The 26,592-nt window shown below is 38.4% G+C and overlaps 2 protein-coding genes across 3 annotated transcripts in view; one reads left to right on the forward strand and one right to left on the reverse strand.

Moving 5' to 3' along the window:
• Nucleotides 1–26,592, reverse strand: part of CIDEA (cell death inducing DFFA like effector a) — a 557,707-nt gene that overhangs the window by 376,262 nt on the left and 154,853 nt on the right. The window lies entirely within an intron of this gene.
• Nucleotides 1–26,592, forward strand: part of SPIRE1 (spire type actin nucleation factor 1) — a 132,952-nt gene that overhangs the window by 36,841 nt on the left and 69,519 nt on the right. For both annotated transcript variants that reach the window (XM_069853781.1, XM_069853782.1), the window contains exon 3: nt 22,408–22,644. In XM_069853781.1, coding sequence (XP_069709882.1) covers nt 22,408–22,644 — 237 coding nt within the window. The remainder of the gene's footprint in view (nt 1–22,407; nt 22,645–26,592) is intronic.

A 26,592-nucleotide genomic window follows, 5' to 3' on the forward strand; every position in this document is an offset into this window, starting at 1 on the left:
ATTGATCTTTTTGCTAAAGTATTTACGTAACTGTTCTCCTAAATATGCCAGAATCTTCCTAGATGTGTTCCTCATTATGTCCAATCTATTCCTACTTGCTGTCCTTCAGATATGATATGGTACATCTCATGGATGTAAACAGTAGTTTTAAGACTGTATAAATAAGCAAATTCTAAATTATCTGCATAAATTATGAGTCATCATATGGTAATTTTTAATCAGTTTGCCAGGAAAATTCTTTATTGTCTTTTAGCTATACAAAGCACCAATCTTGTAAACAGTGTTATTCCAAAATATCCATATGTCAGTATGTTATGACTTTTGTATTTCCATTGAAATAATACAGAACAATAGCACTTATTCCATAAAGAGATAATAATACTCGTGCCCGTGGAAAGATTCCATCTTAAGAAAAGATAAAATCTAATAAATACTGACAGACTGTAAGACTTGGTTTTTAAGGGACAGCTTGTTTTTTTTTAATCATATAAAAATGATGATTAATGACTGTATTTCTTTTAAAATAACATTCTTTGTTTCTGTATTTCCTGCTGCTAACAGGTTAGTTTATGGCCATCAGTATGGTTACTTTAGGCCAACTGTGTTTTCCATTGCAACTGTGGCATTAAAATTTAAAGAGAAATGTTTGCCTAAAACTTTCCAGTAAGAACCATTAAGCTGGAAGGGCCCTCTGGTCAACTCTCAGTTCACACTAGGTTGCTAGAGGATTTTTGTCCAATTCCATTTTGAAAATGTTGAAAGACAGTGATTGCACAACACCTCTGGACAGCCTGTTCCAGGACTTAGTTGTCCTCCATGTGATTTTTTTTCCGACTATATCCAGTCTGAACGACTCCTGTTTCACTTTGTGATCACTGTCTCTTGTTCTCATACTCTGCAATTCACTGAAGAGTCTGTCTCTGTCTTCTTCTCAATGACCACCTTACACATACTGTCAGGCTGTACTTAGCGCTCTCAACATTTTCTCTTCTCTAGTGTTTTGGGGTTGGTTTTGTTTAGAATGGTTTGAGTTGGAAAGGGCCTTAAAAATCATCTAGTTCCAACTCCCCTGCCATTGGCAGGGACACTTTCCACTAGATCGGGTTACTCGAAGAAGCCCAGACCCATCTGCCTCTCTTCTAATGCAAAATGCTCTTGCAACCATCTGTAATAAAGGAAATAAAGATAATCTCGCCCAGGAATTACTTTCCTCATCTTATTAATTCTTGGTTATTAGGATTTTAAACAAATATTTTTCAACAAATAATATTTTAAGAGACTATAAAATAACACTAGAGGGCTAATTAGAGAAGATGGGGATGGACTGGTGGGATGGAACATCTCCAGAATTTTGTGAAGTCAAGCAGAAAGGAAACTCAGCCTATTCACAGTGATAGCCTGGTCTATGGAACTCACTGCTTTAAATTTGGCATTAGGAAGATATGAGAACCTTATTATAATAAGGATACAAGATATTTTAATGATTAAAAATGAAATCATAATGCGGAGAGTTTTTAAGATTTGGAACCGTGCAGTATTCCAGGCTCTCCCATATTTGCTTGACTCCTGAATCTGTTGAAAGCACTCATGTGGGTTTTTTCCAGGAGACTTTCTTGGATTGCTTCATCAAGGCTTTGTTTAAATGAGATCTAAGAATAAGTGGAGGCATATGAGATTTTCAATAATTTTGCGTTAGTGCTGATGGGAACAGTATGTCATGTTGGGAAAGCAATGTGTCAGTGAAAGGTACTTCTGCAGGAAGGTCTTTGTGCTTTTAAAAACAAAAGATCCTTGTAATTCATTTTACTGGTAGTTATTCTGATACTTGGTTCATCCTTTGTTTTGAATTCTTTCAACTGATAATGTTTGAGATGCTCTTGGGATTTACTGTTTTTTAGTACAGAGACAAAACAGTAGAGGTACTTAACTGTAGTGAAGTTGCTTCTTTATTTGAACAAAATAATTCTTGGTATTGCTTAAAAGTTAACCAAGCTTTTTTCCAATGCCTTGTTATTTTGAAAGCAAGGAGCAGGGGGAAATCCTTTTGTGATGCCTTCTTTCTTCCAGCTTGTAAAAAAGGAGCTTTGAGCTGTTGACCTTTCTGCCCTTGTAGGCCCAGAGCAAAATTCCTAGTTATGCTGCTAGTCAATGTGTTTACTAACAAACTTGGTAATTAAAAGCCACCAGGAAATCCTCTTGGGTGCTGTCTATTCTGTATACTTGTAACATTAACATTCAAATTATATTCTTTATGAGATGGAATATTTGCATATATTTCCAGAATAATTTTCTCCTACTATCACGCACTCTAATATCACAAAATCCTGCAAAACTGTATTGTAACTAGATCTGATTTGAACAGGATATATGTAATCACCCTAGATTAATTTTTCCTAGCGATTGCTGGCAAAGATGTTTGAAATTATTTTGACATGGAATCCTGCAGAGTATTTTTATATAAATAGCTACACAGTAAAAGCATTTGCCGGAAAAAGAAGCCATTCCGTCATGACAAAGATTTCTTGTTTCAGCTCTCTGGTACAGTTTGTATTGACTGAAATGCTTATCTTTCTCCTCATGTATCTCTGAAGAGGTGTGTAAGTTCACATATTCATCCATGATCTTAAGAGCTGATTTAACAATCTTTCAACTCTGTTAAATGTTTAGAAATAATTGCTCCTCTCTTTGTATGGCGTCATTAATTTGAAAGAGTGATGGGATTATAAAGGTTAATGATGGCTGTTCCTTTAAAAAAACCTAACCAAACAGAAAAAACAGGAGCATCAAGAACAGTTCATATGAGCTATATTAGCTATGAACTCCCTAATTCTGGATAGCTGTGAACTCCCTGACGGTTTCATTTTTAACACATAATTACTATGTTTTAGATTATTGTTGTTTTCCCAATTAATTTAATTTAATACCTTTGCAAGTTACATTTCATAAATGAAACTTCTGTATGTTCAAGCTATGCTTGAATTTACAATTTGTGTAATCACACTTTAAAACATTTGTAAACAAGACTTGCTAAAATAAAGCATTAAAAAAAGATAGCTAGTTTTTACAGGCTTTGTGGAACTGACCTAATGCTTTAAACTTCTAGGTGGTACTAGAAGTTGGTAGTTAAGGAAAGCTTGTGCAATTTCTTTAAATCATTAGTTTTAATTTAAAGCAAGCTGCTAACAAATAGTGAATTGTTGACATCTGATACCTTTTGCTGATGGAGCTGCGAACCCCTTGACTGCTTCTGTGCCTGTAGTCAAGAGCTTCCTACATGTGAAGGACTGAACTATGGTATCTGTAGCTCACCGCTGCATGACTAGGAGGCCATACGAAGGGAACAAATGCCAGTTTTGCTTTGTGGAGCTCACTGGTGGGAGCACTTAGCACTGTGCCCTGCACCCTGCCAGCAGCCAGTTGCATCCTGGGTGCAGCTCTGAACTGGGCTGCTTATGTTCAAAGCCCTAAATGGGCTCAGACAGTGTTATCTCAAAGGCTGCCCGACTTCTCAATAGTACCTTCTCCCACGCAAACAAAACTACTCAAGTACAGGTTTGGTCTCGACTTTGTGAAATATTCAGGCACTAGGCGGAGGGTTGAACATGTTATGGTCTTCCGAAAAAGGCAAACTTATTTTTTGGTTTTGTTTACATCTTTAAATCCCTCTAACGGTGTAAAAGTGCTTCTAATAAGCTTCCAGAGTAAATAGAGTAGGTTCAACTCTTTTAAATTAATCAGCTTAGCTTCAAAGCCGTAGCAGGGGATAGACAGGAAAATTGTTTACTGCTGTAGGAAATAGTGTTTCTGTGTAGCTGTGTGCATATGCACTCACACGTGTGCATACTGTGTGTGTGCACATGTCAAAACATGGATATAGTGGGTCATACATAGATGTATTTTAAAAGATTATGAAGGAAGATCTGTGTATGATACTATTGCTACACACGTGTGTTTAAAAAAATACTTATTGAAGTTGTTAATTCAAGAGTTTCCAAATGAAGAATGCCCATAACTGATGGTGGCTTTGCGAGAACAGTTTGTTTCCTTTCCCTGTTTACATCATCTTACAGGTTTGCCACAGGATTTTCACAAAATCATCTTATGTTAGAGTTCCAACATTCAAATACATTTTCAAAGAAGGGTTTACTCTGTCATGGGATTCACCATTGTATTAGTTGCTGTTTTTTCAAAAGGTTTCACAACTGGATATTTTCATAATACATTTTCATTTTGTTGTATAGATAATCTAACCTTAGGTGTTCCATTCTGAACATCTAGAACCTGAGTTTCAGAGTACTTAATGCTCTGTAGCACTTCAAGTGCTGAGAGCGCAGCTTTCACTGATCTCCATTTCAGCTCTAGGAGTTCTGTGACTCTGCTCTACTACACAACAATTCAGGATTACAGGGAAAGAGGGAGATAAAATTTAGTGGTCAACTGTACCAAGTATGTGCAGGTGATCTTGTGGGTATGTATAAAGGTCTACTCTTACCAAATGGTTGGTGGTTTTCGGGCATTCCTGAGACCAAAGCCATGGTCACCCATGTACATTTTAAGGCAGCCTCCCAGTCAGTGGGGACTGAAATGTTAGGCCGTAAAAGGCTGCCCAAGCTTAACACACTGTATGTTTTTACATTAGGATGAGAAAAAAGGTGAAGATTGGGTTGAAGGGCACGGCAGGGAGGAGTGGAAAAGAGGCCACACACTTTTGAAGTGTTTCTGGTCATACTATTAGGGACACCTGTTTCCTTCAGCAAACATCTGATATGGATAAATCAGTCCATATGGAAAATGACAGCCTCATATTGTGCTTAGGTTCTGGGTTAAAGGTTAAAAGTTTGCAGGTGTCTTGACAGTAATGCTTTGACATAGGTCATCGAAACCTATGAACTCATGCATATGAGGGTTGGGAAATGGCAAAATTAGTGTTGCCCATTCATTCACAACAGGGAGACTCTTGGGCTTGCATAGCAGGATTTTCATGTATCGCAACAAAGCATCCTACTGTCTCAAAATATAATGTGGTTTGAAAGTTTGTCCTTTGTAACAAAGATCATATATCAGTTTTCGGAAATATACTTGCTGAATCCTGTTCTGAGTATTCCCCTTAAAATAAAACTAATGAAATTGTCAGGCAGGGGGTTGGTTCACTGTCCTTTGCATGGTTCACGCTCTGCAAAAGCATAGATTACATATATTTTTCTGTTTGATTGGCTCTAATTAAAAAATTAAAATCTGTTTAGTGTCTGTAGCTAACAGTACCAGCAAGAGACTCAACAGATTCTCTTCTGCCAATTAAAAGTTTAAGAAGCTCCCCCCAGCTTTATTTCCTTCTGCTTGGAGAAGCTGTGAAAAAGATATCCGTTATCTGAAACTAAAATTAGACTTCTAACAAAGCCTGTGGATTTGGGGACAAGAGAGGGAAGGGAAAAAGAGCCAAGCCTGTGTTACTAACACAAACTTTCTTTCTGTTTCCCTTTGCTCTTTGTTGGAATAGGATACTCGGGACACACTGAGGCTTTCTCTTCTTTCTTTAACTGCATTTATCTGAACTCCACCGGAGTTCAAGTTACAACCAGCTCAAGATATCTGACCTTGACAGCCCGAAGCCCTGCAGAACAGGTGTAGACCACCTGAGATTGCATCTCACAGGCTGGGCATTGTGAAATAACTACAGTAACTACTTGTAAAGTAGGTTTGTACATCAATGGTCCTTTGTGAGTCAAGTCCTCATTAGAGTCCTTTATAGTCTCTTGTAGCATAGCTCCAGCCTGGCAGGCTATTCAAGGTGATGTTGGACAAATGCTAATCTGCTCAGAAGTTATCTCTCTTTTGGAATAAACACTCATTTGAAAGCAGTCTCTCTGGTGAAGATCTGCATGATGAAGCAGCTAGGAGCACTGTGTCCTCTTGTCTTCCCAATGCCATTTGGTTTAGGGACCACGAATCACAATTAATAACTATATTTTCAGGCTTATTTCACACAGGTTATCAGTTTTCAGTTGGCTTTTTGATTCCTTTTTTTCCCACAGAGATTCAGCAGTGCAGTTTCATGCATGTGCGAATGGCTGTATGAGGTGTAAGTTACTCTGAAGCATCTTGTTTCCTGCAGTCCCTCTACACTTTCCCGCCCCTGGTTCTGATCCCTCAAGACCTCCCTTACTCCAGTTTGTTTGTGACACCACCACAGGTGTGCAAGTTTTCTGAGATGACACATTATCTGAGGATTTACTTTCAAATACAGGTATTCCCCATAGGAAGCAGTTTGTGTCAGGTGAGGGTTGTGTAGATAAAAATGTGGGGTTTTCTTTGTATGGGTTTTTTAACCTATTTCAAAGTCAGTGGTATAAAGAAGAGGATCTTGTAAGAGCAGAGTGAGTTTATCAACCACTGTGAGCTGAGATTAAAAAAATGTATTATATAGCATACAAAGTAATTTGATAATATTAATGTCATGAAGCAAATGCTTATTAGTGTTTGAGAGGCTCTGTAGGACAGAAAAAAAGAAGCCGTCTTTTCTACTCTGAGTAACTTTTTGGTGGGGAATATTCTTTTTGGTGGGGAATCCACTATGTGTTTTAATCAAGCATGTCACTTCTTGTTAGTAGCTCTTTTCATATACTTCTTCTCCTGCCTTTTTAAAGTTACGAATGTCACGATTTCATTTTGCAGGGGAGAAAGGAAAAATTTTGAGAATTTAACTTGCAATCCCTGTTTAGCTTTCTTTGATAAGCCTTTTTCTACCAGTTGCTGATTGAAAAGCATTAAGTGATTTAACCTTGGGATGGAAAGGACTAGATTTGGTGAGTGCAGAGAATGCAGAATCCCTGTGGCCTTCCCCAACCCCTTGTTTTAGTCACTAGAAGATGTAGCCGCCTTCTGGTTGCAGAAGTGGCCAAGTCTCGGTCAGTTCCTTTTCCTGCATCATGCCCATGTTACAAGTCTTCTGCTCAGCAAGCAGGCACTTCAGCAGAGGGGAGATCCCCAAGTTGCATGCCAGGTACTGCATAGGTGAAAAGAATCCTGTACCAGAAGGGAGCGGCTTGAGAGATTGTAATGGTAGTGCCTTAGTTAATCACAGGACATTGTAAATGTTCAGCTTATAACTATAACTTCTTTCATCCGCACTTCATTGTCTGTAGTCCCACTGAAGCTGGACCTACACTAAGAAACATAGATGTCCTAAAAAAAGACAAATAGATTGCTGAGCAATATATATACACACATACACACAGAGGTTTTTTGGTTTGAGTTTTTTTTTTAAGAAGTTTGTAATGACTGATAAACTACCCTTTTTAAAATGTTTTCGGGGGGTTTGTTTGTTTTCTTAAAGTATCTGTTGCCTGGTCTGCATATGTTTTCCTTCACACAGTGTAAAGAATGGGTAGTAGTTGCCGCTTTGAACTGCAGTATAGGTGTACCTGTATTATTTCCTCTTTTAATATCCAAAGCTCAAAATTCTATTTTAGATCTGTTACATTACGGTGGTTACTACATTCCTTTGGTAACTTTACATTGACAATACTTACTCACAGTTTCACAATACTAACAATAAGAAAATATACTAATGTTAAAGAAGGAAAGCCAGGCTGTTTTTTAGTGCTGTAGCCCAAAAATTTGACTGAGCAAGAGACAGCAATGTGAGCCCTCCGTAATGAATGCTGCAAAATTGGTAAATGTTCATAGCAGATCTGGTAGGTCTGATAATCATCTCAAGTATCCTCTCTTACATTTCAGGGCTACTGTTCCTTAGAAAATAGTGACAAGTGGTCTGTTGTGAACAGCTTAATGTTAACATTTGACCAGAATGTTTTAAACCTTGGAGAAGAGCATAATACACCAATAGAGGGTTAACTGGAATTTTCATAGTAAGATGAGGTATATTTGGAGGAAGCAGCGGTAAAAAATTAGCGGTAGTCAAATGAGATTTGGGCAAATATCATATATGCTCTAAGAATATTAATTCTTGTCTGCAGTTAAAAATTCCTCAGGAATTGTTATGGTCTATATCAGCGGTGGCTGCTGGCCATCCTGCCTAACACAGATTTTGTGATGTGTTCCCATATGAGCAGCAACTACTGAAGCATCTGTTCACTGGAGGAAGTTTCTCCCTGAGGCCATGCTTTCTAGTGAGCAGTCATCCACAGTTCGAGATGCACCTTCTGCATAAGGGGAAAAAAATTATTTTTCTCTGGAATTTTTTTTGGTACAAGTTTCTAGGTCAGACACTTAAACGGTCCTATTGGTTGGTCAATTCATGGAATAAATGTTTAGCTAGGAGGTATATTTAAAATTATTATAAACATTACTCATTCCTTCAGTTTGACCATCTAAAAATAGACTGCTTTCTGGGACAGAGAATAGCTTAATTTCTTCTGCTAGAATACTTTTTATTAGCTTAATTAGATAAGGGCAATGAGCAGGGAAGGTTGTGTTTCCAGTCTGCTTGTTCCTTTGCACCTCAGCTTTGTTGGAATGTCATATATTACTCCATAAAAACACCTTCAAGTGTAATGGAAAAAATCCTTAGAGATTTTATTTTTAAGAGGTCTTTTATAATGGGATTCCAAAAAAAAACCCTAAAAATCTAAAAAACCCCACTATTTTTGGAGCATTTTGCTGCACTTCACAGTCTCTTCAATGATATTAGATTTCTCTTACTAATTTAGTTTTAAATACATATGATTTGATTTTGTCTTTTTAATTATGTTTTGCTTTTTGTTGACTTGATTCATCTTTATATAATAATTTAAAAATAATTTTTCTTTTTTAAGATTTTAACTGTAACTTCAAGTCCTAACTAAAGCTGAACCTCCTAACATTTCCCCCTCCCACCTCTAACTGTCATAGCTAGTATTTCATAAGAAGCAATGTTCATAGGTAAAACTGAGACTAGGGATGATAATGTATAGTAAAAACATAGAAAAATTGTGAGAGAAAGGATTATGTTTACACCAACTCCTTTATCTAAAAATATTAAATAATTATAGCAAACAGTCATGCTGTCATGCCTTGTAGGGCTAATTTTAGCTCTTCCAGCTAAAATAGACTTTTTTTATTTAATCTGTAAGTATAGCTTTGAGGTTTCTACAGTGCTGTGCTTGCTTTTGGCCAAAAGCCAAAGTTGCTGTATGGTAGCACAGAGAGTGCGTATGCACACGCGTAGAGAATACAGCTGGTAGCATGGAGAGCTGGGCTTTGGATTTGTTAGTGTTCCTCTTCCTCTTCCTCTCCTGTCAATTTTCTGATCTGGCAGACCACACTGCAACACCAACACTGTGATGTCAGCAGAGGTTAGGTGCAAAGGTGAGGATGACACCCACCCCTGGTGGTTTTGGCAAGTGATAGTTATTCCTTAAAACCTTAAAATTCCTTAAAGCGTTCTCTGAAATGCTGTCATCGCAGTTTGTCTCGTACTTACTCATGGTCACAGTTCTTACAGAAGACTCACCTCCTTTGTGAGGTTTCACCTCCCTGTAAGCTAACATTTACATTCTGCTGTTTGTTTTGGTTTTTGTGTGAGAATAGTCAGCTTAATGAAGTATGACTGGACAAAGGAGGAAAATAATCCATGCAAAAATTAAAAAAAAAAAGCGAATTCTGTTGTCATTGTGAGCTCCAGAATTCACACATCTCAGTTGTTCACTGGCATTTGAGATACTGAATGTTTGATTCCCTGGAGGCAGTTGAGTAGATGATCTTCCAAACTGATTTGATTGAAGATTTTTAACTCTTTTCAAAGGTATTGATGACTGTGCTGATTGAATTTAAGACATCTAGGCTTATGTTTGTCATACAATGGTATTTTTCTTTTATTCTTACATTTCTTAAACTTTTAGGGGGCTATGAAATAAAAGAACAAGAAAAACAGATTTTCTGATGGGATCAAATGGATCTCTTTCCAGTTTAAGGACATTTCTTTCAAGTAACTTGTTTCTTGGCTAGGCAGGAATGTTTTTGGTATTCCAAAATAGCAACCCACTGGTTCCTAGTGAAGTCCAACAGAATTTAGTGTCTCTTCTGTAATTGACCCTCTGATTGTTACATTGCTTTTTAAAAATTATTATCAATATTTTTTATACCCTCCAGGAAGATTATTTCACTTGGTAGAGAACTGTTTGAAGAAACAACACTTCTTTTCGTGTTTTATTTAGTCTAGAAATTGCCACAGTTTCTTTTTGAACTATAATATGAACTGTCATGCTGTGTGTACCACAAAAGGCTTTCGCAAAAGGATATGTGGATATGATTAAGTTTGTAATGTTAAAATCTTAACGAATATTCAAAACTATTAGGGATTCTTAATTAAATGAAGGATCAAAATTTAAAGCCACAGTGTCCAAAATCATTAAAAATGTGCCAGTTTTCCTATTTCTTAAACGTCGTGTCATTCATTCCCTAGAGAGTAGACTGGTAGGTGTAATTATATTGGTATAATGAGACAAAGGAATCATGCTGCCAGAATTTATTTCCTGTGATGTTTCAAACAATCTGGTAGGCTAATTTTAGTAGCTTTTTTCTCTGGCTACCTGTGCTACTTAGTTTTAAATAAATCACTCTTCTTGCTTTATATTCTCAAAGAAAAGCAGTTTTGTGTGTTGCATTGCATCCGCTGATATGCCTAACCATTAGCTTCAGGCATGTACTTTTCTTCATTTTTCCTTCCCTTAATTTATAGGGAACAAAAGTCGTAGGGAAAACTGGATGATTAGAGGCACTTCGAGCTGAGTTTAAGCCTATGTGCGTGACATGCAAAAATATACTTTAGACTTGCACAGCGCTTCTCATCCAAAGCTTTGAAAATGGATCAGTATCCTTATATTACAGGTGATAAAACTTATAGAAGAGGGGGAATGACCAGCATGAAGTCTCACAAGAAATGAGCAGCTAGGGAAACCCTATGGGACCTTCAGCCCCATACACTTCCTACACCTGAAATTGGCTCAAGCACTGGAGGGAAGAAATAGCGCCTGTGTTTTACAATATGGTCAGGAGGGGCAGTTAAGCGTATTTTGCTGGGGAGTCTGGGGCCATAAAGATGAGAAGAAATTTAGGATTTTAATTCTTTGGTTGTTCTGTATTAAAAAAAAATATGAGGGCAACTATATTCTGCCTTAGAGGTGCTGTGTCGCTTACCTAGAAATTATAAACTCTGAATTGTAGTTGATATTTTACAAAGAAAGTGTGATGTTTTTCAAAACCAGGAAACTTGCCACAGTACAAACATAATGCCTTGATTTTCTTTTTCCAGGTAGGGATCCCATTCTGTCATTTAAAGGATTATAATGTAGCTAGAAAGACAGGGGAATATTGCAGCGTCATTTCAATTTTGAATGCATGAGAACTCTAAGGGGATTTGTACTCCCTGTATGCCTGAGCTCAGCTCTGTTCTTTGCAGCCCAGAGAGGAAGCTTGGAGGAGCTTGTTGTGGTGATCCAGGGGTGAATTGTGGAGGACTGTGTTAGAGCTTTCCTGTAGTGTTCTTATGGATGTGACGGGTCACTCTGCCCTCGTGTTCCCCCTTCCCCTTGTTACCATTTTAACTCTGATATGCATCTTTCCTTGAGCTGAGGACAGGAGAATGGCTTGTACAGGAACTGACTTTAGCACTTCCATTGACAATGTCTTCCTACATCAGAAACTCAAGATTGGCTCTTTCAGGCCTAATACTATGAGACTCTTAAGTTTCCTAAGCAGTGCAAAATGCACTGAATAGGCCAGAGAATTTCACTATAGAATCATAGAATCGTTTGAGTTGGAAGGGACCTTAAAGATCATCTAATTCCAACTTGGCTGCCATGGGCAGGGACACTCCCCAGCAGACCAGATTCCTCAAAGCCACATCCAACCTGGCCTTGGACACCTCCAGGGATGGAGCAGCCACAGCTTCCCTGTGCAACCTGTTCCAATGCCTCACTGCTCTCATGGTGAAGAAATTCCGCTTTACATCTAATCTAAATCTGCCCCTGTCCAGTTTATGCCCATTCCCCCTAGTCCTATCACTGCAAGCCTTTGTAAGCAGTCCCTCCCCAGCTTTCCTGTAGCCCCTTCAGGTACTGAAAGGTCACTATAAGGTCTTCCTGGGAGCCTTCTCTTCTCCAGGCTGAACAAGCCCAACTCTCTCAGCCTGTCTTCATATGGGAGGTGCTCCAGCCCTCTGAACATCTTTGTAGCCCTCCACTGGACTTGTTCCAACAGTTCCATATCCTTCTTATGTTGAGGATTCCAGAACTAGACACAACACTCCAGATGAGATCTCCCAAGAGAGGAACAGAGGGGCAGAATCACCTCCCTCTCCCTGTTGGCCACGCTTCTTTTGATGCAGCCCAGGATACGGTTGGCCTTCTGGGCTGTGAGCGCACATTGCTGGCTCATGTCAAGCTTCTCACCAACCAGCACTCCCAAGTCCTTCTCTACAGGGCAGCCCTCAATCACATCATCGCCTATTGTGTACTGAAATCGGGGGTTGCCCTGACCCAGACCTTGCACTTTGCCTTGTTGAACCTCATGAGGTTCTCACAGACCCACTTCTCCAGCCTGTCCAGGTGCCTCTGGATGACATCCCTTCCTTCCAGTGTGGCAGCTGCACCACTCAGCTTGGTGTCCTCTGTGAACTTGCTGAGGGTGCATTCAGTCTCGCTGTCAATATAATTGATGAAGATATTAAACAGCATTGGTCCCAGGATGGACCCCTGAGGGACACCACTTGTCACAGATCTCTATCTGGACTTTGAGCCATTGACTGCTACTCTTTGTATACAACCATACAACCAATTTCTTATCCACTGAATAGTCCACCCATCAAATCCATGTCTCTCCAATCTAAAGAGAAGGATGTTGTGTGGGACCGTGTCAGAGGCTTTACAGAAGTCCAGATAGGTCACGTCTGTCAGTTTACCCTTGTCCACTGCTGCGGTTACCCCATCACAGAAAGCCACTATGTTGGTCGTACAGGACTTGCCCCTGGTGAAGCTGTGCTGGCTGCCATTAATCACCTCCCTGTCCTCCATGTGCTTTAGCATAGCTTCTAGGAGGATCTGTTCCATGATCTTCCCAGACACAGAGGTGAAGCTGACAGGTTGGTAGTTCCCAGGGTCATCTTTTCTACCCTTTTGAAAAATGAGGGCAGTGTTACCCTTCTTTCAGTCGCCAGGGACTTCTCCTGATTGCCATGACTTTTCAAATATTATGGAGGTTTTGAGCCAATAAGTCTAGTTAATTGGTATGTGTATACCCTTTTTTTTGGTAAAACTTAAGCCATTTTTTTCTGTTGTTTCCAAGTACCTGTGCAGTTTACATAGATACAAGTGTTAGAATTAATACCTCTCCACCCATGGCTGGATATTTAGTAACTTGGCTGCTATCTAAGCAGTTAAATGAATTATGTAATATCTCTACCATACTAGAATATCAAGTGGAGAGCATTGTAGAAAATCTGGCTGTGTGATACAGGTTTCTACAGAAAGACAGAGTTAGGAATGCTTTGGTTTGTTTGTTTTTGTTTTTTTTAATAATCCAAGCATAAAATGCATATTGTTTTTTTAACAGCATAACACTTCTGAACTGTGACTAGCAAGTCTTTGTTATCATCACTCTACTAGAATAATGAAATGGATATTATCATTATTGGCAAAGGGCAATAAAACAATGCCTAGGAATGTGGCTGTCCCATTGGGGATAATAAACTGTCACAGTTCAGCACTTTGACAACTGGGAGATGGCAGGTGCTAGAATACCTTGTGGTAGGGTTATGTCATGCCTGAGGTTATAAACTGTGTGTTTTACATATCAATAAACTTTAACTGTGATAGAGGCATGGATTTCTTCTGTGAGAGGATTTCAGTGTGCAGAAGGAACCATGAAGGAGACAGAAAATTGAGTGTAATTTCATAAATGGATTCTGTGGGGTTTTGCAGCCCAAAGAGAACATGGCACCTTTCTATTGAGGCTCAGCCACACATTCTGTTGCTCTTTGGTTTAGGAGAAGTCAGCCTTCTGTGCTATGATTGCATCCGAATTTCAGACCTAAACAATAATGTCAAGCTCATATCTTCTTATGGGTGGATGACTTGTCAACAGTGCCTACTGATGCTTTCTTGAATTATTATAACAAATGCCAGCCCTTCCAAGGAGGCCGTTGCGAGAGCTTGAAGGCAATTGTGCAGTAACTCCCTTTGATTGGCACTAAAATATTTTATGTTCACTTAGGCATTCAGGCTTAGAGGAGTGTTTGTTTGAATGCCAGTGATCCAAATGCCTGTATCCAATGTTGCTGCTTATGGGAAAGAGGATGTGGAAGAATATTCATAAAATCAGGAGCTTCACAGAGGCGTTGCCAGCTTACAGTGTTATGTTTATATGACGTAGCTAGAGATCCTACATCACCTAAACTAATAGTTGTCTGACATGTTAGTAACTCCTTGGACTATCATGGCAGTCCATGTGAAAATTGACATATTTCATGATCAAGTTATCTCCTGAATGTCAAGCTCCAGTGTTCTTGCAGATCTGACTAACAAAAAACTTCTCAGTAAGAGTCTTGAATTTTTTAGCTTTTTGTTCAGAGGCCGTATGTGTGAATTCCCATTAGTTTATTCAGGAAAGAATTCACATACAGGTATCTGCCTGGATATGGCTGACTGCTCTTCCGCAAGGTAGTGGAGGTATCTGTGCATGGTCTGTGTAATAAATGCCAACATCCTATGAACATCTTAGAAGTTTCTCCTTCAGTATGGATGAAAAAGACAACCCCTTATTGGTGGTTATTTAGCTTCCCATCAATATTCAGTACCTTTAAGACAGGCAGCATTAAATTTGTATTGTTTTGTGTATAGTTAATGAATATTCCAGTCACTAGAAAGCAGGAGCGTGTGTCAACTTTCTTTTGTGGCACATCACTTTAAAAAGGACCTGTTGCGTGGTTGCATTTGAGCTTGTTTCTTGACATCATTTAGGTTAGGCATGAAATCTTGGAATTATGACACTTTGGCTGACAAGAAAAGTCTGTTAGGAGTCAGAAGGACATATCTTTTCAGGCGTGGAAAAAGATGGGTTTAAGGAATGCTATGGTTTACCCAGAAGAGTTGTCATGTTCCCAACTCTGTGTGAACTTGTTCAGGTGCTTTGTCTGTCTCTGTGAAGTTCATCATCTGGGAGACGCGTGAAATGTACACAGCGCTCTGACAAATGTGGTGAAACCAGCCTAACTTTCGCAAAGTCAGTTGAGAGACACTGCTGGAAAGCTTGTAAGACATGCATGCAAATGTAAACCTTTAACCAATCAAGAATTTGTATTTAAAAGCCTGGTTTCATTGTACAACTGTTTAGTTTGCTTGGCTTTTGCAGTTGGTAAATTTGGGGAAAATAGGTGTGAAAAGGTTCTTGACTCACAGAAGAAGAAATGGCATATATTGCAGCAGGTGTTTACTCACTTTAATTTTTGGATTAATTAAACAAGGGCCAAGCCTGTAGTAGGCAGCTGTAGTGATTTAAATGAAATCTGTGTGGGAAAGCAGAGAAGTGAATGCAAACTGATTTTTTGAGTAGGTTAGTTGACCTGTGTAGATATTTTGAATAGAAGTGGCATTGATTTTGCATTGCTTCCTACCTACCATTAACTGAACTGAATCAATACTACTGTAAGCATTTTATTATCTTTCTTAGAGAGGCAGATATGCAATATCAGCCAAATTTAAACCAGTTGCACACGAATTCTCAGGATCGGAGCTACTGAACTGTTTTCATTGTCCTTTATACCAGTTTTCCTTGACCTGGTCACTTCTCTCTCTCACTACAAAAATCTTTTGCTGTAGTCAATCTGATAATTTAATGTAATCTAGATAAAACATTATTCAAAAGGCTGACATGGCAAACAGTTTCTGTGTCTTACAAAATTTGAACCCACTGGAGTTTCCGTGGCTTGGTTATGTCTTTCGTAGTCAACTTGAAGTCTTTGCTTCTTCTGTTGGCTTACTCGAGGAGTTCACTTGATTGCTTTCTGTGTCTATATAAAAGTGTACATAGGTGTTTAATTCTATTTCATAATGTAAAAAAAAGGCAACAAAGCCTTTGTTTGGACCTGACTTTATTTAGTAAAGTCAGCAATACTGAAGGGTTATGTGTGCTGAAAAGAATAATAATTGATTTCATTGGATAGATGTAGTATTAAATGATTCTGATGTAATAATACTATCTGTTGATTTATCAGATTGATACTGCATTGAAACTTGTCTTTAAAAAATACCTCTTATGTGTAGGAAGCATTACTCTGAAGAGCAACAGCAGATTTATGACTGGTGTACATAAGAAGTGAACTAGAACAGAAATTTCTGATTTTGTGTCTTTCACTTAAGATAAAAAGTATATATTCTGTTTATATTTTAAAATAGTATTTCCATAGTACTGGGGCTTTCACAAACTTGATTTTGCTGTACCTAATTCAAAGCTGCTAAGATTTTGAATGAAGTTTTTATGCGAGTGTTCTTTATAGGCTGTGATAATAAAATGCTTCTTAAAAAACCCAGACAAGATATTGTGCTTAAAATCCTAAACAGGTAGGATATTTTAAGACAATTTTCAGGTAGGGAAATTTAACAACATAATCATTCCGCCTATTTGCTTCAGCAAGTATATTCAGACTTCAGAATTCTTAATGTCATTGCTTGCTCTGCCACTTACTTAAATGGGATCAGGATAACATGACGTACATTTAAAACTGATATGAACAGAGGTGTATTTAAGAAATTGCAAATGACTTTCACCATATGTGTTACTTCATTATTGCACTGAATTCTTTTAATGGAGGCTCAGCTATTACTGGAGTCTCCACAGTTAAATCAGGGTATTTAATTTTGTTTTTCCTTTGGGGATCAACCGTCACTTTGATGAAACTCCTTCAGGCTGGATAAATACCTTAATAATAGAGTAACAACTTGTCTTAATCTTGGGGATTACAGTGTATGAACAAAAATGAGAATAAAAATGAAGTTTTTGTTTCAATGTCTTAATGCAGCAGATAAAACGTAAGTTGAGAGTGAAACAATGGAATAAATTCTGCTTTCATATATGGTAATAAATGATAGTACTCCTCAGATAATGTCTATACTGAAACTTGAACAACCAAACCCATGTTTATAATTGTCAGAACCTTTGAATAAGTTGGAGAGTTATATTACATTTGAGCCTTAATAAATTTACAGTTAAATTACTGCTACTTTATTAGAGGCAACTGAGTCCAACAATATTTAACTGCTTAATTTTTCACATACTCACTTTGAGGGGAACAAAACAACCCCCGCCCCAAAAAAAACAACTGTTCACTTTTGTTTGTTTTAGGCTTGTTCTATGTCTCTTATCGGGAGTTCTTACACTGAATCTCTTTAATGTATACCTGAATAGTAAAAATAATTCAGTAAGTAGGACCCTCTATCTACTTAGTGTATTTGAAGACTTGTGGATATAAAATCATTTTGAAAAAGTTCTCCCCTGGATACCATAGGGAAATGATCCTAACTCTGAATGCATCTAAAACAGACTGATTCTTGTAAAAAGGGTGTATATAATTTGCTTTCATGTTTATTTTCGATTAGACCTGACATACTTGGATTTTTATTTTTTTGTCTTGCTTTTGTTACTGCAATATAATTAGCAAGGCTAATTATATTGCAGAGAGCAGTATCTTGCTATTTCAGAAGCAAACCAACATCACTCAGAAGTTAAGCAATCCTCTATCTTTTGCCTCTGTTCTTTGGAAATGAATGGTTCGTCTGCTAAATGGAAAAAATTCTGATTACTTGCCACTTACCTGGAAACATTTGGAAGTTTTTCTCATTTGACAGTCTACTGCAGGTTGCTCTAATTTAGTGAAGGTCATATTTAAATTTAGCAATGTCCCCAGCTATTAAAACCTGGGTAATGCTAGCCTGCTTCCCCTGGGGAATGCTGTGGTAAGAACTATGCTAGTAGACCCGAGGTTTGCGGTGATAGCAATGCATCTCTTGTAACAACCTATTTGGACATACTTGTCCATGAGGTACTCTGAAGAGTTATGTAGGGCATCTGAGGATGAGGTAAATAACCAAAAAGTGTACTTTGGTTTATCCTAACCCTATTATTTGTTCAGCCTCTCTGAAAGCATGATCTTTTTCAGTTCCAGAATTAGATACTGAAGAAGCAAGCTAATTATTTAGTTACATATTGAAATGATAACCAGAGCAATAGGTTGCTCCCTCTGCCATCTTGGTGGAAAGGAACAGTTGAGTTTACATAAGATTTTAACATGCCTCTTTTGGACTATATTACAGAACTTATAAAAACTTACGCATCCTTGTGTCTTCTAATATGCCACAGAAAATTTAAGATACATAACTCTTGATTTCATGAGTATCTATGGATGTGTTTATACGTTGTCTTATAATTCCAGAAGCACAGCATGGAGTACCTGTCAGGCTAATTTGAAGCTAGCAGCAGGACAGGTTAGTCTTTGCAGATTGACTAACTGCTTCCTAATACCAGGGATGGTGACAGAGAGGAGATCTGCTCTAAGGAGTGCCCTGGCTAACTCGAGCTCTGGGCTCTCAGCACTGCTAACATAAGGCAGAGGGATTCTCCTTCATAAAATGTGTTGGAGATCTGCTGGTGAGAAATGGGAGCACTTAAAAATAATAATTGTAGTATAAAATTTTAATTAAAAAATTATTCAAATTCATGACAGACAGTGCAGTAGTTATGCAAATATTGTTGTGACTGGTTGCCATCTCTGAGGTCCCTGTGGAGAAGTTCAAAGTTAGTTGACTCACCTTAGGAGCTGGTACTTTATAGCGTCTTTAATCCCAATTTAGGGATACAGAACCTGTGTGGCTTTTGGAGGAAGGGAGAACCTCAGGGAGGCATTTGAGCTGAAAAATAAGCCCTTTACTGCTGTACATACAAGCCGGTCCTTAGGCTTTGTTGCTTTGATTAAAAATTGAGGCAAGCCTAGGAAGGGATGAAAGGTCAGACAGTGCCTTATTGTGTGTGTGATGAGTAGGGGGAAATGGCATGTGCGTTCTGCCTGTTCTCATCTATGCTTCTGCAAGAGTCAGATATATACATTGAGGGGAAAAAAGGATTTTCCTCTGCAGTAAATAAAGAAAAATATATGTGAAGTACTCATGGTAATTTCAGTTGAGGCTTTTGCAAGTCTCAAGCATATTTGGTTCCTATACAAAAGCCTACTTGGAGAGGTTTTGAGAATGTTAAATTGGCAGTGTTATTGGAAGAACAGAATTCGTGTCATATAAAAGACCTAAAACCCTAATGAACCCCTTCCCAAAAGGCAGGCCTTAATGTGTTGGAGGAAGGTATGCAGAATGGAAAGTTCCATGCAATGTTTACGTAAGAAAGTAATCAGAATGGTTCAGGTTTTGTTTTTGCTCTGTGTGTAAATGGAGTGCAAGGATATTGTTTTTACATCATGTTTGAAGTCAAAGCATTTCGGCAACTTTATCACAGCTTATTATAAAAGAACAGTATAGTATGAGTCCTGACTGGAGTAGTAACTAAAAGAATACTCACTTACATTGAGACAAAATTCCCCTTTCCCTAACAATTTGAGCACAACAGAGTACAAGTTCACTCTTTGGGAAATGTTGTTGGTTTTGGCTTTTTTGTTGGTCTGAAGCCATGACTTTCAAAAGAACTTGGTGAGAAGGTGCAAAGCATAATAATCAACTTCCTTGGGTTTTTTTTTAAAGTTATTTGGCTGCTGATTGATTTACAAAGAACAGGCCCTTCACCAAAATTTAAATCAATTTACAAGTGAGTTCTAAAATTCAAGGTGCAGAATTTGATTTTTTTTTTTCATCTGAATCAAGTAGCATCATTTATCATTAGTACTGCCACTTTCAGTTTTAGTGCAAGTCAAAGCAAAGTTTCTCAGTTAAGATGTTTGCTGCTTTGTCTTAGAGCAAGAGGAATCTGTGATACTGACAGACACTGGATAAATATAGTTTTGATCACAACTCCTAAATAAGGAGCTGAGGGACTGAAATATAGGTCTGAATTGGTGCTGCTGCAGGCTTTTGCCTTGTGTCAGCTTTGCATGTATTATGAAATCTGTTCATCACACATAAAAATGCACAAACCATATTACTGAACGGCAAGAGCCCCAGTGCTGATACATCAAAGAAAGCAGCAGCTGTCATCCAGCTTTATCCATGCTGCTTTTGAATGCCATAATCCTCTTCCCAAACAGAAGGAGGCAGAGAGAGTGCACTTTCTTTATACCTCCTGCTTCTATTTTTTTTGAAATGTTGGTGTAGCAAAATCTTGAAGCTGCCTTCAGCAGCCATCACTGCATGGCACAAGATGTTATGATACTTCATTTTCATTTAGTTCTACTTCAAATTGCAATTAACTTGGCATTCTTTGTTCCCTTTCAGTTGCCGAAGGGGTATATGTTGGTTTTATACTCAGTACCCGGGTTATAGGAAACATACATGTCCACCAATAGAATACCTTTTCTTTTGCGAAATTTTCACGTTTTCACTTTTTTTTAACAACAGTGCAAGTTTTACAAGTCATTTATTACAAAATAGCTTCTCTAAGAGGCAAACCAGATATGCTACGAATATAAGTTTGGTCTGTTATATCTGTTATAGCTTTTCTTAGATCTGTTCAGTGCCCAGTCCTGTCTCCAAAGCAGATTATGGCAGAAGTCTGGGGAAGTGTATGACAACTGAGCAAGCATGCATTGATGCTTCTCTGGTAAACTTTGTCTCACTAAGTCAGAAACTGTTCTTTGAAATAAATAAAGACAATTTTTTTCTTCATTAATTTGCCTCATCAGTTTTCTTGACTGCATGTTAAGAATATTTTCCAAGTATTTATAAACACATTTCAGGAGAATAGCATAGGAAAATTATTTATATTGAATCGAGTTATCAAACTTACTGGAAATAAATTATAGACTTTTTTTTTAATATGAATTGGGGTTTTTGTTTGTTTATTATCTACTGTCTGGCAAGGTGAATTTACACTGCAAAGTAATCTCAGCAGAGGAACGAAGTATGCAAGTGTAAAGCTGTCCAACTAGAGTTAGTTCATTACATTATGTCTAGAGAAACTAATAGGATATCACTGTAAGTCTTTGCTAACCTTCAGTCTCTCAGAACAAAGATGCTTTGCTGTGCTGAAATAAGTAAGCTGCTAGAATCAAATTTAACATTTTAAAAATCCATTTGTGTCTTCCTGTTTATCCAAACAGAATTTCAAAAATCTGCATTAAAAAGTGTGTTGATCAGGAGAAATCAGATGAGAGAAAATGGCATTTGATTACAAGGTTTGATATGTTTAGAAATACTCCTGTTATTTAAGTTGCTCTGGTGCCAACTACTCCTACACTGGAGTCTGCTCGTTTGTGTGACATGCTGGCCATCACAACACACAAGATCAGAGATTACATGCAATAGCTCCAGTCCTGCTGCTGTTGTCAGACAAGGATCTCCCAGAAGCAATGTTACCTTTGACATTACCTGCTTGTGGTTTACTCTTCCAAGCCTATTTTCCTTCCCTCTCCATGAATAACCATTTCCAAAGTGCTCAGTTTGAGATGTCATCTCTTTGCATCTTTAAAATGCTAGAAGCTTCAATATTAAGGAAAATAAAGAGCGGCAAGAAGAAAATGTGCGTTTAGCATTTTGGGATGTTCTTGGCAATTTTTTTGCTATACGAAGTATGAGGTCATCTGTTTGCTTTGCTCTTGACAGAGCACAAAAAAAAAAGTCTCAAATTCAATGGAAAATCAAGGTACTACCTCAGTGCAATGAAATCTATCAAAATACGTGTGCCACAGGCAAAGGAGTTCTTGTGGGCTGATGTCCCATTGCTTAGTGAGTTAATATTGGGATGTCCACAGCTGTGTCCAGACGCCTCTCAGGTTAATGAAGAGGTGCAGAAGCTGAAGGGCTGTTTCCAAGTGTTGTTAATTTGTGGGAGGAGGAAGGCTTCTCATGTTAGTTTACTCTTTCTTTTAATTTCTACTCCCATACCCTGTCCAAAAAAAGATTAAATGCATGTAATATAGTCTTACAAGGTCTAGAGTAATGTTATATTGACGTTTGTCATATTAGAGGGAAAAGGGAAAATAATCTAAAAAAGATCTCACTTTGTATTTAAATTATAATTTTTTATTTCAAACTTTGAAATAAAAAGGTGGTAGGTATGTGGTGTGGCCTGTTCTTGCATGTTCTGTGCTGCATCACTGAAGTACTGGTGGAGGTATTAGAGGATAATTTTACTCTTTAATTTTGATGTTTATTGCCCTCGACGAGTTTGTTATACAAACACCAGAAAAAGGTGTTTCTAGACTGACCTGTTCTTTCATGTAAATGGCATTAATAAATTTCTTTTTTTTTTTTACTTTTATAGGTTATTGAATCACTAGGGATTATTATATATAAAGCCCTGGACTATGGTTTGAAGGACAATGAAGAGCGGGAATTAAGTCCTCCACTGGAGCAGCTTATTGACCACATGACTAATACCACAGAAACAGATGGGAGTAGGGATGAAGGATATGATGCTCTGGATGAAGGAGTGGAGGATGATGATCATGATGACAAAGAGGAAGTTGAGGCTATTCATTCCTATAAAGATGTCATGAAGGTATAGTAATGACCTTACATGAGAATTCATTATTTTATCAATGAGAAAATCAACTCTATTTTCCATGTTATTTTCTGTATACTGGCTGCATAATTTTCTGATTTCACTGGTCTTCTGTAAGTTTTTGCTTGCAAAAATGCCGTACAGTAGCATTTCATGTTTGACAGTAAGCAGCAGAATGTCCATGATCAATTTCAGCATTGCAGGTGCCATTTATATCATGTTCTGATTTCATCCATATACTGGATTATCATCCTTCCAGTGTAACATCTGTTGAATTACTTTGTGTACACTTGGATACTTCATGGGCTGTTTCAATTGATTCACCTTTTCTTTAGTGCAATTTAGTTTAATTATTCCTTATCAGTTTCTTCCTTTGCCACCCTCCTCTACTGAAGCAAAGAAGCACTTTTATAAGCGTAGCTTATTTGTATGGAGCGAGTCAGGATACAGTATTTCATTGACAATCGTCATTTTTGCGGTTCTTGATCTGAGTTGTGAGATTTGGAAATACAGCTTATGAATTTTAATTGCCACAGGTCCTTTAATGATATCTGGGCTATACTGAACAATCATTTAAAATTAAATACATTAAATACATTAATATAATAATTTATAAATACATAAATAAAATTAAATACATTAAATACATTACCCCACTGTGTTCTGTAGAATAGTCTTCAGTACAAATTTTAGAGCCCAATAAACTCTTAGTAGAGACAAAGGTATTAATAAGTGTGGATTTTGACAGAACTTATATAATTGGTTTGCCTCATAAGTAATCTGCGTGTTTAATACAGGTGGGAAAATTGTACGCTAACTTGTACTAGAGAATTGAACCCTGTATGTTACTTTTTCATAAATGCAAGTCATACTTAAGGACCAGAAGTTTAGTGTCACAGAGCTTAAGAGTGTAGTGGTGGAAGCTGAGACTAGAAGAGTGCCCTGGATATCACATCAGGACACAGCAGCATGCAGAAAAAGGACTCCACTAAAACCCATCACTTCTGGTGGGTTGATAGTAAAGAAGGAAGCTCTTAGGAGACTGGAATGCGAGTAACTTTTGTTTGAGATGCTTTTGTATCGTTCTTGCATCAGAAATAATGCTAAGTGCTTAATGCCTTCGTATTTTCTCCCTCCCCTAGAGAAGCAAGGGTCAGAGGGAGAAATGAATGAAATGGCCTTTTGCTCCCCTGTGAAAGGGAGAGCCTGGCTGGATGAAATACTCCCCCCTTCAAATCCCTGCTACTCGCAGCTGTGCTGAGTCGGCGCCCTTGCTGTGGGCAGGAGCAAAGGTTGCATTGCTCTCTCCTCCCTCCACCGCTCCCTAGTCCCATTCCCTAGAAGTGTCCAGCAGCGCCCTGCTAAGCCCTCGTGGGATCTGCTCCAAACAGCACAGCATTGCATAAAGGACAGATGCAATATATCCTCTTTTCCACCAGCTTGGAAAAAATGCTGTGAGTTGGTGGGACAAAGTTAGGTCCTTAGAGGAAGTTTTGCTTAGCGCAGAGGCAGAAGAGACACTTGTGTATGCAGGGCTGATGGCAGTGACTTGTAGAAGTGATTATTTTGCAAGTTCTCGATTTCTGCAAACAAGAAAAGATAAGTTTGAAGAACTTCTCCGAACTCCTTCATTTACACTGATCCATATAACATGAAATATAAAAAGGCTAAGAAAATGGTCAGATTTCAACTCTTAACATTGCTGAATGGCATCTTTCTGGTTCTGCTTTGTTAGTATGTATACCTGCTAATCAGAGCTATCTGCCTATCTATACATTTTAAAATCAGCATCTTATGTTTTAACTTTTATTGTCTTCTGCTATTAATGTTTTATCATTCTGGAAATGTGCTGCCTTTGCAACTTCACCTTAGTGAACTGAAGTTCAGCCACCATTTCTACATCATCCTAACTTTTACTCCTCCATCCCTTGGAATTCTCTTTTTTGCTGTTATTGCATTTGCCTGAATTATTTGCTGCAGGCTTAACTCCATGACTTGCCTTTATTCCCTACTCTGTGTCATTACTGCATTGACAGCATTGTTCTGCTGCGGTTTTGATATCAGTGCAGATTTGTAAGGCTCTTTTTTTCTTGACCTTGTACCTTTTCAGGGGTAAGACCATATTTTGCATGTGGCTTTTTCTCCCCTCCCACCCCAGAGGTAAACTGTGTTAGAACTACACCCATATTTACCCAGTGACTGTTTCACAACAGTAGTGTGTGGTCTTGTGACCATGAGGCTCGATAATTCCAATTCCCTCTTGGCAAGACTCACTGTGAAGCTTTCTCCTCTGCAGTTTATAGTGAATGCTGAAGCAGGTTTGCTCACTGAATTGAGCAACTGTCATTCTTGCTTACCCTGCATCCTCTAAATGGCAAGCTTGGAAAATCTAGAGATGATCTGTGTGATTTTTAAGGTTTTTGACTGTATAGTTTCCAGAATGGACATTAATTTGTCCTTGAAACGTGATTATATGTTTCATCTTTCTCCAGAACATGTCATTGTCAGGTCCAAGGCCTGCCTGCCCCTAAGACCGAATTTTTCACCATTAATCACTAATATGGGTGAGCCTATTTTGTGATTAAAATGCAGAGATAGGTAAGATATATGTCAGGTTTTTCTGTAATGTGAAATGAGCGAGGTCAATCTTAAGCCCTCCCATAACCTGGAAAATGCTGAGTAACATGTTGGACACCTATTCCCAAAAACTGGGAAAAGGTTAAGTGCTAAATAGTACTGCCAAGATCATCATTGGCAAAGCTCCTGTTTGGAGAAGAACAGACAAGCTTTTGTGCTGCTTCTTAGTATATTTGGCTGATTTGGCTTTTGATTTCCTTGGCAGGACTAACCTGCTGCACAGACTTAATCCACTGTTTTTTTTAAAGCATCTAGAAAGAGAGGAGACATTGGTTGCCAGAAGCTTAACTTTTTTAGTCTTTGATGCCTTTCAGATATAGTGGCCTGAGTGGCAAATGGAGGGAGGAATAGAGACAGTAAGGGCTGGATGTTTACAGACAGAAGCTTTCCTTGTTTGAAGCCCTCTTCCCTGCCCATGTCTGCAGGACGTACACACTGTGCACATACGGTACAGGAAATCTGTACATCTCGGGTGTGCCGGGTTCACTGTGAACATGCACAAGGACAGAAGTGTATACTTAGAGTAATCCTGAGGGGCTAGGAATGCATCAGGCTGACAGCACATTATATGGCTTGGGGAGACTCGGGTCAACAGAGGCTATCGACACAGTGGGCCTGGGATGCTGGGTAGTGTTGGGCTTGCTAAGGGTGTGTGAAGTCCTGTCATGTGGCACCTTTATCACAGTGTGTGGCCCTCCCTGATACTGAAATGAGATGATGCAGTTTATCAGCCTCTTCCAGAGTATGCTCAAACCCTAGTTCCACTCCTAATCTTGACGTTATCTTTCTCCTTACCCCACATATCTCTGCAATCAGATCATTTAAACCAGCACCAGTTTTCATGGACATGCTTTCTAAGCTATGCTTCATCAGTTTTGCTGGCCTGAGCCCCAAGCTTAAACCCAATCCCAGTATTATCCTTTATTCTAGGCCAGCACTTTCTTCTAATTCCAGATGTAAATAAAGCCACATAACCCTCTGATAGCAGGTTTTTTTCCTGTGCTGGTAATTGCTGGACTGAACTGCCATCCTAACTAGCCCTGTCAGTTTTTCCAGGTTTGAATGTCATTGTAGCCAAATGGCTACTGCCTTTACTGGACGTACCTTAGCTCTTCTTCAAAGCAGAATTGTTGTCAGTAGTATCTACAAGTTACGACAGCTTTGTCACTGGCTGTGCTACCTTTTTGGCAAGTCTTAGACAAGGATACGTAAGGAGGCAATGGTCTTCCTGAACCAATATCTTGCTCTTACTTATGTTCGTCTTTCATCCTGAACGTTAACTTTAACAGGAGTCTTATCTGTAGCCAA

Source organism: Phaenicophaeus curvirostris, chromosome 3 (assembly GCF_032191515.1).
Source record: "Phaenicophaeus curvirostris isolate KB17595 chromosome 3, BPBGC_Pcur_1.0, whole genome shotgun sequence".
NCBI classification, from domain to species: Eukaryota; Metazoa; Chordata; class Aves; order Cuculiformes; family Cuculidae; genus Phaenicophaeus; species Phaenicophaeus curvirostris.